A 13,683-nucleotide genomic window follows, 5' to 3' on the forward strand; every position below is an offset into this window, starting at 1 on the left:
GCTACGTGCACCACGCTATTTATTCTCCTTCCAGGGGGGTTGTGGACCCCCAAGAGGGAGAAAAGGTGTTGGTATGTCGGGTGTCGGGATTCCGACGCCTGTATACTGTGCGCCGGGATCCCGACAGCCGGCAAACTGGAGACCACCCCTGTGAACACCTCTGCCTGTCAATCAGGCAGAGGCGTTCGCAGTCAATGTGATCAAATCAGGTCCCGTCCTGCGCGTGCACACTAGTGCCACCAACGGGGTTATTGCGGTTGCAGCCATCAATTAGCGATGTGACCTGAATATAGGTATATATTGGTATATAGGTATATATTGGTTCACCTCAGTCTTGACCTCCACGCTTGGCTCCACCCCCTCCGTACCCTCCCCCCTTCCTGCAAATCCTGCGTTTGCCCCTGCATTGTTTACTATCTACCAATGAAAAACTTTTCACTAAAGACCTAAGAGTCCTCAGCAGCATAGACAGCAGCATGCATTGAAACCAGACATAAGGGAGGTGCCAGGACTACAATCCCCAAAATGCTGTGCGGCTCCTCCGAACAGGTCGCTGTTCAGTGACACACAGGCCGGCACTCCTCCACTATCCAGCAAGTGCCAGAGACAGTCATAATAATAACAGGCGGCAGCAGCAGCAGCAGCAGGAAGCGTGGTTGGTTCCATTGCACAACTCCGGACCCTAGATACACTGTGCAAGCATCCATGGCGCTGGCAGGACCCCTCAAAGTGTGCATCGTGGGCTCAGGAAACTGGTAAGAGCAGTGCAGCCTGGAGGGGCATCATGCACCCCGGTACTTACTGTTAATGATAATGTATATTTTTAATGCATTTTTTTTTTCCTTTCCTTTCCTTTATTTTCCAAGGTCAGAGGCCTGCAAATGATACTGCATTGCATATGTCCTCTGTAATTCACATGACCCACTGTTTCATTGCACAATTATGAGAAGATATGATATACACTGGTAACATTGTAACAATACAGTGCAATAATCTATACTATGATGTGCTAGGTAGATGGATTACAACGCATCACCTAAAGTGCAGATTACTTTTCAGAAGTTCTCCCCATTTTGGAGTGCATATAGGTGAATGGGTTTAAAATCTACAACATAAACTTACTTTTGTAACTACTACTATTACGGTGCACATTATCTTTTAGGGTTGTTTTAACCGCAAGGACTTTGTTTTTTTGGTGAGAAAAGAAAAAAAGACACTACTTCACCAGCGCCTGCCCCGTTTAGAGCGGGGTCATCCACCTCTTACTTCCTGGTAACTGTTCGGTTCCTGGTGAACTGATGTGCGTCAGTTCTAAAGCGCATTTGGACCTTTGGTGGTCCCACCCAGCTGCAGCAAGGGGATCTCCCGGTCTCAGTCCCGTCCAGGCGTTCGGTCAGTCCAAAAGCATCGGTGTCACCATGTGGGGGAAGAAAGCAAGGTACCTTGCTTTCTTCCCCCACATGGTGACACCGATGCTTTTGGACTGACCTAACGCCTGGACGGGACTGAGACCGGGAGATCCCCTTGCTGCAGCTGGGTGGGACCACCAAAGGTCCAAATGCGCTTTAGAACTGACGCACATCAGTTCACCAGGAACCGAACAGTTACCAGGAAGTAAGAGGTGGATGACCCCGCTCTAAACGGGGCAGGCGCTGGTGAAGTAGTGTCTTTTTTTCTTTTCTCACCAATTCTGTTTTGGGGTTGGAAAAGCCCCTTTTAAGATACTGCACTGACTAGCTGCCTATGCGCACCGTTGGGTACTATTTCAATATCTTTGTTTGTACATTTTGACTTTGTTTTTTTGTTTTTACCCCCTTTAGTGACAAAACAGGCTTGTAAATTCCTTTGATCAGTACAGCAATATTTCTTGTCAATGCTTAAAACAAAACCTTCACAACATGTTTTATGAAAGCGCATACGTTTTCTGCATCAGATATGGGATTTAACCTTTTAACGATAAAGAATTCTGTCCTTCCCAATTACTTAAAATATTTGATATACAATTTACATTTAAAGACTACCTAAAGGGAAAAACACCACCATTGCTCAGCCCATGTGTAAAATGTGTGTGCTCTTCTCCTTCCCCTTTGTGAAAATATCCCAATGTCCAGATAGACAATTACAATGAATTTATATACAAATAAGTAAGTGTAAACATTTTTGGTCTATGTGTGGTTCAGTTTCTACATGGCAGGACAGCTGTGTTGCACGACACTCCTGCTACTATAGAAATGTACATTAGGCGATCAAGATGTACTCTAGGACAATGTAACCAAGTATTATATTTGTGGCAAGTTCTCTATGGAGAAGTCTCTATAACCAGTTAAACTAGTTTTATGCTGTTGACTATAAGAAAGAAGATGTTTGTACTCTGATTTAGCCCCCTTCGGCTATCCATAGTGAAGTGAATGTGTCTAGTTATACAGTAAAAGTCTCTGTCTCTCCTCCATTTAACAATTTAAAACTGAACCATGGAGAGCTCTTTAAATAGGTTATGGTATAATTAGATCGACAGTCAAAAGGTTGACTGTGTCTAGGTCAACACCAAATGGTCAAAAGGTTTACATGGAAATGGTCGACACACGAAAAGGCCAGCATGAGTTTTTCATGTGGTTTTTTTTTTGGGGGGGGGGGGGGGGGGTAAAATTTTACCTTGCAGCTCGTGAAACCCCAGTTAGTGTACTGCTTTCCCTCGCATGGCTAGCTTCGCTCTCCACGCTTCTGGCAAGGTGCCTCACTCTGCTACAGCTGTGCTTAGCACAGGTTACTATTCCCAATCATAGTCCACGTGAATGGTAAAGGATGAAAAATTCCCCCAAAAAAATCTCATGTCGACCTTTTGAACATGTCAACCTATCATCCGGATATCCGTTAAATAATGCTTGTGTGGATTTAGGATCTCATTCAGGTTGCATCACTATTCAGACAATGCAATTTTCTGAATCCTGCTTCTGCTAAAAAAAAAAAACCTGCATGTGACGAGCCGGCCAGAAAGGAAAAAGACACCCACTGGTGCATTTGTAATATTGCATGTGCAGTCGCATAAATGCAATGCAGATGCAGAAATCGAGCACCAGTTGAGGATGACCTCAGAATAATGAGAATGCAGTTGCACAGATGCCATGTTTTCAGGGGTCAATCCATTGCAACTGACTTCCGATACACGCCCCAAGAAACGGCCATAACACGCCTGCGTTCTTCCAACCCCTCCCCACAAACGCCATGTAACCTCCCACATGCAATCACTTCCTGGCAATCGCTATGCGATCGCACTTTGCTGGGCCTGCGATCGTGTTGCTGTTTTTGCACGATGCAGTGCAGTACGATTTATGATTTTACAACTGAATAAATCCATTAGTCTATACTCTGTATAATTTGGTTCAGTAACATATGTAAAGGCCGCTTGTGTCACTGTTTGTGTTCCTTTTGTCTGAAGCTTACCATAGTCAATTCAGAACTTAAAAAGAGGATATTTCCAACTACTTGACTAAGCATCATACAAACACAGGGACAGTCCTACCAGAAATATATGATCTCTAATAAGTCATACCCCTTTCAGACCGCCAGCTATGAACATGGATTATTGGCACATGAGCACGCATAACCCGTGTTCATGTGTGGTCTGAAAGGTGCCAGTGGAAAAATACCGGGTGGAGCGACCTGGTATTCCAACCCTGGTAGCGAGCAGGCTTGAACTTGTGTTCAACCTGGCTCGTTGTGCGGTGTGAACGGGAGCCGGGTCGATGCAACCTGTTTCCCATTCATCGTGTGTGTACAGGTGGCGCTTGGAGGGGTTGCAGACAGTGGAGGCTGGGTGCCTGAGGCGGCTTGCACCCTGGGATCTCCCGTGTCAGGCTCCCGGGTGCGACCCGCCTCAGATGGTGTGAAAGGGGTATCGGTAATCATCACTAAAATGTTTGCTTTTTAGGTATTTAACAAAGCAAATCAGCTTCTGCTTTACATTTTACAGGCTATGTTTGAAAAATGACAGGAGCTGATTGGTTGGTACATTCTCTCTCAATTTTATTTCTCTTACATCCTAGAGGATACTGGGGTCCACATCTAGTACCATGGGGTATAGACGGGTCCACTAGAAGCCATGGGCACTTTAAGAAATCAATAGTGTGGGCTGGCTCCCCTCCTACCAGTCTCAGTTTAGAAAATGTGACCGGAGGAGTCGATCACTCTTTGGAGATCTTCTGAAGAGTTTTCCACCTTTATTTTAAATGTTTGTTTTTTCAGTCAGGCTGTTTGGCAGCAGTCTGACTTCTTCATGGGACTTAGGGGGGAGAACGGCCCAACTTCCTTAGAGTTAATGGTCCCATTTCTCTGCTGACAGGACACTGAGCTCCTGAGGGAGCCATTCGCAAGCCACACCACGGCTCAGCATACCCTCCCGCAGCACGCCGCCACCCCCTAACAGAGCTTGAAGATAGAAAAGTGGGGAGTACAGCGTCGGCGTCCCGGTTAGCGGGTCGCCGGCGGGAATGGTGATACAAGGGTGGGAGAGCAGCTCTGAGTACAGGCTGTGCTCCAGGGGGCTCAGAAGGCACACACTGAAGTGTGTCCCGCTGTGAGGGGCGCGCTGAGCCACCATTGATACCCATACTGGCCACAACTATCTAACAGGGGTTTTAACCCCTGGTTGGACATTATATTACCTCAGGCCAGTGTAATAAATGCGGGAAGCTGTGCCCCTTCTCTCAGAGCGGATCCTACAGCTGTCCGGAGCCATTTTCCCTCTGCAGCTCAGATGGGCAGCATTCACAGGGAAGCGCAGCTCCTCCACAGGGACTCAAAGTCTGCTCAGCGGTACCAGGGGATCTTAGTGAAGGGGGAAAGCAGTGTTAAGATTATAAGCACTAATGAGGTGTTAGTTCTTGCGACCCAGCTAAGCTTCACTTTTGCTAAAGGGGCGCTGTGTGGCTGGTTCTGACTTCTGTGTCTCTCTGAAGACCCTGCCTACATATACTGTGTTTTCACCTGGTGTCTGTGTGTGGGTATCTCTTCACAATTCTGTCCAGGGACTGTGTTTCTTGTACAGCGGAATGTCTCTCATCCCCTGGGGACTCGCTACCCTGTACCCAGGATAGTGCTCACTCCCAGTCCAGGGGGGCTGAATCCTCATGGTTAGCTTCCATAAAAGGGATGATTTTGTAATATTTCCACTAAACTGTCTCATAATGAGAAGGAGACGGAATTCTTACGGCAGTCTATGGATGACCAGATAAATAAAGATTCAGCTCACATGCCTGCCTCTCAAGCCCTCGCCATTTGCCCACAAAAGCGTACTGGCCTGAATCATGCAGGATGATACTGATCCTGATACATCAGGTCCAGAGTGGGGTGGGTGGAAGGGGGGGGGGGTTTCCTGTAACAGGGGATTCAGGCCCTCATTGAGGCTATCAGAACTGTCCTGCACATTCCTCACAGGACAGAGGAGGTATAGGAGGAATCTTATTTAATACTAAAAAGAAATCCTCAGCTTCTTTTCCCGCTTCAAAGGAATTGAATACCCTCTTTGAAAAGGCTTGGATAAACCCTGACAAGAAATTTCAGATCCCTAAAAGGTTGATTTCTTCCTTCTCTTTCCATTAGATGATGGGAAGAAATGGGAGAACCCGCCGATTGTGGACGCATCGGTGTCCAGGTTGTCTCATAAGATGGTCTTACCGGTTTCCGGGGCTTAAATGACGTGCCTGGCCGCAAGATTGAGACCACTCTCAAATCTTTTTACATGGCGGCGGGGGTGTCCCAGAGACCCACTATTGTTTGTGCATGGATCACTAGGGCCATCGCTAAAGGGTCAGGTAACCTAATTGATGGTTTAGATTCCTTAACCAGGGACGATATTATTTTACTCCTACAGCATATCCAGGACTCTGCTAGCTTTATGGTGGAAGCCATAAAAGAAATTGGTGTGCTCAACGCACGCACCACTGCCATGGCAGTGTCAGCACACAGGGGATTGTGGCTACGCCAGTGGACTGCGGATGTGGACTCCAGTAAAGGAGTGGAAAATCTGCCTTTCACAGGAGCAGTTCTGTTCGGGGATGAACTGGATAAGCTAATATCCAAGGCTACAGCGGGTAAGTCTATATACCTTCCTTCCGTAGCTACCCTGGCTAGGAAAGCCTACTCTGCTCCAACTCTGCAGTCCTTTCGGACAGCTAAATTCAAGGAAGACAGGCAGGAGGGAGCCCGGTTACGTTGTTTCAGTCACATTTGGCCAACGTCATGCCAGGATTCCTGGGTCAAATATCTTATAGCACAGGGATACAGACTGGAGTTTCAGGAACTATCACCTCCCAGATTCTTCAAATCCGGCTTACTAGGTTCTCCAGAAGCCAGTTTGACCTTACAAGCAGCAATTCAAAAACTGGTACTGACTCAGGTCATTGTTCCAGTTCCTCCTTCACCTGCAAAACAAAGGTTTTTATTCCAACCTGTTTGTGGTACTGAAACCGGACAGTTCGGCAAAGGCCCATTTTAAACCTCAAGTCACTGAACCCGTACTTACGGGTGTTCAAATTCAAGATGGAGTCTCTGAGAGCGGTGATCTCAGGACTGGAGGAGGTTGAATTCCTGGTGTCTCTCGACATAAAGGATGCGTACCTTCACATTCCGATTTGCCCGCCTCATCAGGCGTATCTAAGGTTTGCACTGCGGGACTGTCACTTCCAGTTTCAGTCCCTGCCATTTGGCCTCTCCACGATACCGAGCGTTTTCACCAAGGTGATGGCAGAGATTGTTTCTCCTCCGCAAACAGGGAGTGAACATCATGTGTGTGGATCATTAGGTCGACAATGTTTAGGTCGACAGTCACTAGGTCGACAGGGTTGGAAGGTCGACAACGTTTCTAGGTCGACGTGCTAGGTCGACAGGTCAAAAGGTCGACGTGAGGGTTTTTTTTTTTTTGGGTGCAGTTTTCTTTGTAGAGTGACCGTGAACCCCAGTTAGTGCACCGTGTCCCCTCGCATGGCTCGAAACGCTCGCCATGCTTCGGGCAAGGTGCCTCGCTCCGTTACCGTTTCGCTCGGCACAGGTTACCGTTCCAATCGTAGTCCACGTGGATCCTTAAATATGAAAAAGTTCAAAAAAAAGAAGAAAAAATTGAAAAACTCATGTTGACCTGTCGACCTTCCAACCCTGTCGACCTAGTGACTGTCGACCTAGACAGTGTTGATCTTCAGACCGGATCCCGAACATCATACAATACCTGGATGACCTGCTGATAAACGCGCCTTCCAGGGAGAGGTTGTTGGACAGCATTGCCCTCTCAACCAGACTTCTCCAGGATCACGGGTGGATTCTGAACCTGCCAAAATCCCACCTGGAACCTACACTGAGGCTTCCGTTCCTAGGAATGATCCTGGATACAGAGGGAAAAACAGGTGTTCCTTCAGTTGGAAAAGGCATTGGTAATACAGTCAATGATGTGGGATGTCCTAAAACTAACCCGGATATCGGTATATCTGTGCATTCGCCTTCTGGGGAAAATGGTAGCCTCTTGCGAGGCTCTGTAGTATGGAAGGTTTCATGCCAGGACATTCCAGCTGGATCTGTTGGACAAATGGTCCGGATCACATCTTCACATGCACCAGAAGATACGTCTGTCGCAAAAAGCCAGGATTTCTCTTCTACGGTGGCTCCAGATTTCTCACCTGACCGAGAATCCATGACGGTTCGGGATTCAAAATTGGATTATGCTAAACACGGACGCAAGCCTAAGCAGTTGGAGCAGTCACTCAGGGGGAACAGTTCCAAGGAAAATGGTCGAGTCAGGAAGCCATTCTCCCGATCAACATTCTGGAACTAAGGGCCATATACAACGCCTTCTGCAGTATCTCATCTTCTTCAAGATCAAGCCATTCAGGTTCAGTCGGACAATGTGACGGCCGTAACGTACATAAACCGACAGGATGGAATGAAGAGCAGAGCTGCAATGTCGGAGGTAACAAAAATTCTCATCTTGGCAGAAAGACACGCGGTGGCGCTGGCGGCAATCTTCGTTCCGGCAGTAGACAACTGGGAAGCGGACTTCCTCAGCAGACACGACCTCCATCCAGGAGATTGGGGCCTTCATCCGCAGGTATTCGAGTTCTTAACAAGTCGGTGGGGAATTCCACAGATAGACATGATGGCCTCTTGTCTCAACAAGAAGCTAAAGCGCTATTGTTTCAGGTCGAGGGAACCACAAGCAGTGGCGGTGGACGATCTGGTGACTCCATGGGTTTACCAGATGGTTTACGTGTTCCCACCTCTTCCACTAATCCCAAGAATTCTCAAGAAAATAAAAAGGGAAAAAGTTCAAGCACTTCTCATTGCTCCAGATTGGCCAAGAAGTACGCGGATCTACTGGAGTTGCTCCTGGAGGACCCATGGCCTCTACCTCTGCGAGAGGATCTTCTGCAACAGGGGCCGTTCGTCTATAAAGACTTACCGCGGCTACGTTTGACGGCATGGCAGTTGAATGTCAGATTTTAGCCTGGAAAGGCATTCTGAACAAGGTTATTCCAACCCCGATCCAAGCTAGGAAAGGGGTAACGTCTAAAAATTACCACCGTATTTGGAAAAAAATATGTCTCGTGGTGTGAAAACAGGAAATTTCTTGCAGTGGAATTTCAACTGGGACGTTTCCTCCTTTTTCTACAGTCAGGTGTGGATGTGGGCCTACGTTTGGTCTCCTTGAAAGTCCAGATTTTGGCCTTGTCCATTTTCTTCCAGAAACAATTGGTTTCCCTCCCTGAGGTTCAGACATTCTTGAAGGGTGTGCTGCACATCCAACCGCCCTTTGTGCCTCCCACGGCACCTTGGGATCTTAACGTGGTGTTGCAGTGTCTGCAATCGGACTGGTTTGAACCTTTACAGGAGGTTGACGTTAAGATTCTTACGTGGAAGACTGTTACACTGTTGGCCTTGGCTTCCGCAAGGCGTGTGTCCGAACTGGGGGCCTAATTCTAAATTGATCGCAGCAGCAAATTTGTTAGCAGTTGGGCAAAACCAAGTGCACTGCAGGGGGGGGGGACGACGACAAGTATAACATGTGCAGAGAGAGTTAGATGTGGGTGGGGTGTATTCAAACTGAAATCTAAATTGCAGTGTAAAAATAAAGCAGCCAGTATTTACCCTGCACAGAAACTAAATAACCCACCCAAGTCTAACTCTATCTGCACATGTTACATCTGCCCCACCTGCAGTGCACATGGTTTTGCCCAATTGCTAACAAACTTGCTGCTGCGATCAACTCAATTACCCCCTGGGTGCGTTGTCTCACAAAAGCCCCTATTTGTTTTTTCATGAGGATAGAGCTGAACTCAGAACTCGTCAGCAATTTCTTCCTAAGGTGGTGTCTGCGTTTCATATCAACCAAGCTATTGTGCTTACTGACACCTCTGCTACCTCAAAGTCCCTGGATGTTGTGAGGGCTTTGAGGATCTACGTGAAGAGGACAGCTTGTCACAGAAAATCATGTCGCTGTTTGTTCTCTATGATCCCATGAAAATTGGGTGTCCTGCTTCAAAGCAGTCTATTGCTCGCTGGATCAGGCTTACTATCCAGCAGGCTTATTCATCGGCAGTATTGCCGGTTCCTAAAGTACAGGCCCACTCTACTAGGTCAGTGGGTTCTTCCTGGGCGGCTGCCCGGGGTGTGTCTCTCACCTTTTACAGATCTGCCGAGCAGCTACTTGGTCAGGATCGAACACGTTTGCTAAGTTCTACAAGTTTGATACTTTGACCAAACTGAAGGTCCTCAGAGGACAATCAGTTCTGCAGGAACCTCAGCACTCTCCCACCCGGTTTGTGAGCTTTGGTACATCCCCATGGTACTAATGTGGACCCCAGTATCCTCTAGGACATAAGAGAAAATAGGATTTTAATTACCTACCGGTAAATCCTTTTCTCGTAGTCCGTAGAGGATACTGGGTGCCCACCCAGTGCTTCGTTTTTCTGCACTGTTACTTGGTTAAGTAGTATTGTTGGTTCAGCCGTTGCTGTTCCTGTTCAAGTTTGGTTAGCATGGCTTTCCTCTTGTCTATGTGTGCTGGTTCGAATCTCACCAATGTTCAGTTAAATCCTTCTCTCGAAGTATGTCCGTCTCCTCGGGCACAGTTTCTAGACTGAGTCTGGTAGGAGGGGCATAGAGGGAGGTGCCAGCGCACACTATTGATTTCTTAAAGTGCCTATGGCTCCTAGTGGACCCATCTATACACCATGGTACTAATGTAGACTCCAGTATCATCTACGGACTACGAGAAAAGGATTTACCGGTAGATAATTAAAATCCTATTTTCTCTCCAAGCTTTGATAAATAACCCCCTTAGAAACAAATAGCATACAGTTATGTCTGTGCCCATTGGCTGTTATTCCTGTGCTTCATGTTGAGTAGACAAATATAATGTATAGTGAGTACTATCCAGTGATCACATATTTCCAACAATAAACGTAAATATTGAGGGATATCCTATTAGGCCCAGTAAAACATCGGGTGCGAAAAATGTATGTTTCTCTGACGTCCTAGTGGATGCTGGGAACTCCGTAAGGACCATGGGGAATAGCGGGCTCCGAAGGAGACTGGGCACTCTAAGAAAGAATTAGGACTACCTGGTGTGCACTGGCTCCTCCCTCTATGCCCCTCCTCCAGACCTCAGTTAGAATCTGTGCCCGGCTCGAGCTGGATGCACACTAGGGGCTCTCCTGAGCTTCTAGAAAAGAAAGTATATTTAGGTTTTTTATTTTCAGTGAGATCTGCTGGCAACAGACTCACTGCTATGAGGGACTTAGGGGAGAGAAGCGAACCTACCTGCTTGCAGCTAGCTTGGGCTTCTAGGCTACTGGACACCATTAGCTCCAGAGGGATCGAACATAAGGCCTAGCCTCGGTCGTCCGGTCCCGGAGCCGCGCCGCCGTCCTCCTTGCAGAGCCAGAAGCAAGAAGAACGTCCAGGAAATCGGCGGCTGAAGACTCCGGTCTTCATTAAGGTAGCGCACAGCACTGCAGCTGTGCGCCATTGCTCCCCATGCACACCTCACACTCCGGTCACTGATGGGTGCAGGGCGCTGGGGGGGGGGGGGGGGGGGCGCGCCCTGGGCTGCAATAAGATTACCTTACATTGGCAAAAATACACATAATATAGTCATTAAGACTATATATGTGTAAAATCCCCTGCCATATATCCATGAAAAAAGCGGGAGAAGTCCGCCGTGAAGGGAGCGGGGCTATCTCCCTCAGCACACTGGCGCCATTTCCTCTCACAGCTCCGCTGGAAGGACGCTCCCCAGGCTCTCCCCTGCAGTTTCCAGGCTCAATAGGGTAAAAAAGAGAGGGGGGGGCACTGAATTTAGGCGCAAATACATAATATATATATAATCTGCTATAGGGTAAAATCACTCATTATAGTGTACATCCCTGTGATTTATAGCGCTGTGGTGTGTGCTGGCATACTCTCTCTCTGTCTCCCCAAAGGACTTTGTGGGGTCCTGTCCTCAGTCAGAGCATTCCCTGTGTGTGTGCGGAGTGTCGGTACGGCTGTGTCTACATGTTTGATGAGGAGGCTTATGTGGAGGCGGAGCAGGTGCCGATAAATGTGATGTCACCCCCTGCGGGGTCGACACCTGAGTGGATGGTTATGTGGAAGGAATTACGTGACAGTGTCGACTCCTTACATAAGAGGTTTGATGATATAGCAGATGTGGGACAGCCGGCTTCTACGTCCGTGCCTGCCCAAGCGTCTCAAAAGCCATCAGGGGCTCAAAAACGCCCGCTACCTCAGATGGCAGACACAGACGTCGACACGGATACTGACTCCAGTGTCTACGACGATGAGACTAGTGTACATTCCAATAGGGCCATCCGTTACATGATTACGGCAATGAAAAATGTGTTGCACATTTCTGACATTAACCCTGGTACCACAAAAAAGGGTATTATGTTTGGGGAGAAAAAGCAACCTGTGGTTTTTCCCCCTTCTGAAGAGTTAAATGAAGTGTGTGATGAAGCGTGGGTTTCCCCCGATAAGAAACTGGTAATTTCCAAAAAGTTACTAAGGGCGTACCCTTTCCCGCCAGAGGATAGGATACGTTGGGAGACATCCCCTAGGGTGGATAAAGCGCTCACACGCTTGTCAAAGAAAGTGGCACTACCGTCTCCGGATACGGCCGCCCTAAAGGAGCCTGCGGATAGAAAGCAGGAGGCTATCCTGAAGTCTGTATATACACACTCAGGTATTCTACTGAGACCGGCTATTGCTTCAGCATGGATGTGCAGTGCTGCAGCTGCGTGGTCAGATTCCCTGTCTGATAACATTGATACTCTTGACAGGGACACTATATTGCTAACAGTAGAGCATATTAAAGACGTAGTCTTATACATGAGAGATGCACAGAGGGATATTTGCCAACTGGCATCTAGAATAAATGCAATGTCCATTTCTGCCAGGAGAGTATTATGAACTCGGCAGTGGACAGGTGATGCGGATTCTAAAAGGCACATGGAGGTTTTGCCTTACAAGGGTGAGGAATTGTTTGGGGATGGTTTCTCGGACCTCGTTTCCACAGCGACGGCTGGGAAGTCGACATTTTTACCCCATGTTCCCTCACAGCCAAAGAAAGCACTGTATTATCAGGTACAGTCCTTTCGGCCCCAGAAAGGCAAGCGGGTTAGAGGCGCGTCCTTTCTGCCCAGAGGCAGAGGTAGGGGAAAAAAGGCTGCACCAAACAGCAAGTTCCCAGGAACAAAAGTCCTCTCCCGCTTCCTCTAAGTCCACCGCATGACGCTGGGGCTCCACAGGTGGAGCCAGGTGCGGTGGGGGCCCGTCTCCGGAACTTCAGCGACCAGTGGGTTCGCTCACGGGTGGATCCCTGGATTCTACAAGTGGTATCTCAGGGGTACAAGCTGGAATTCGAGACGTCTCCCCCTCGCCGTTTCCTCAAATCAGCCTTGCCAACTACTCCCCCAGACAGGGAGGCGGTGCTGGAGGCGATTCACAAGCTGTACTCCCAGCAGGTGATAACCAAATGACAATGCTAAATTCCTTGTCGTATAAACAACCCTTTATGAAGCTAAGAACACTGTACGCTGTTTGCTTAGGAAATACCGTAAAGATACGCTATTTGCGTAACGATCGCTCAGCGGTAAGCGAGACGCTCAAGCGTCACGTTCGCTCACGGCCTAGTGATCACAGGACACGTTATTGGTTATGTCTAGGGGAAAGATTCGCTGTAACGTAGCATACGCTAGAGACCACGAGGAGGTCACCAGCGGTGCAGACGCTCACAACACTTTACCTTGATATTAAACCTTATACCGATGAAACACACAGAATACCTTAATGTGAGTACAGGGTGTAAATGCAACCTTGTGTAACCTGACTATCTACAAAGCTGTTTGAGCGTCACCGACGCTCAAATGAACACTTATCACTATAGGAAATACACAGATACTGGTTTAGGTTTCCAAGGCCTATTAACTGTATTATGTCTAATATACTTGTAAAAGGGGATAACAGTACATATGATACACTACAATATAACAGAGACTTCCTAACCACAGAACTAAACAATAAATACAAAAAGTCAATACTACACTGACCTAAATGCAATACAATACAATACTACTATGAAGTATTTAAGAGAAAAGAGGAGAGAGAGAGATAGAGAGAGAGAGAGAAATTGGCTCGCAGAAA

General features: G+C 47.7%; 1 protein-coding gene across 2 annotated transcripts in view; it reads left to right on the plus strand.

Moving 5' to 3' along the window:
• The first annotated feature begins 458 nt into the window (after positions 1-458).
• The window catches only part of GPD1L (glycerol-3-phosphate dehydrogenase 1 like), a 112,407-nt gene continuing 99,182 nt past the window's right edge, over positions 459-13,683 (plus strand). The window contains exon 1 of one of the 2 annotated variants that reach the window (XM_063922292.1): positions 459-755. In XM_063922292.1, coding sequence (XP_063778362.1) covers positions 706-755 — 50 coding nt within the window. In that variant the 5' untranslated portion in view covers positions 459-705. The remainder of the gene's footprint in view (positions 756-13,683) is intronic. The other variant, XM_063922293.1, reaches the window with a different exon arrangement.

The sequence above is a fragment of the Pseudophryne corroboree genome, chromosome 5 (assembly GCF_028390025.1).
Source record: "Pseudophryne corroboree isolate aPseCor3 chromosome 5, aPseCor3.hap2, whole genome shotgun sequence".
In the NCBI taxonomy this organism is placed as follows: Eukaryota; Metazoa; Chordata; class Amphibia; order Anura; family Myobatrachidae; genus Pseudophryne; species Pseudophryne corroboree.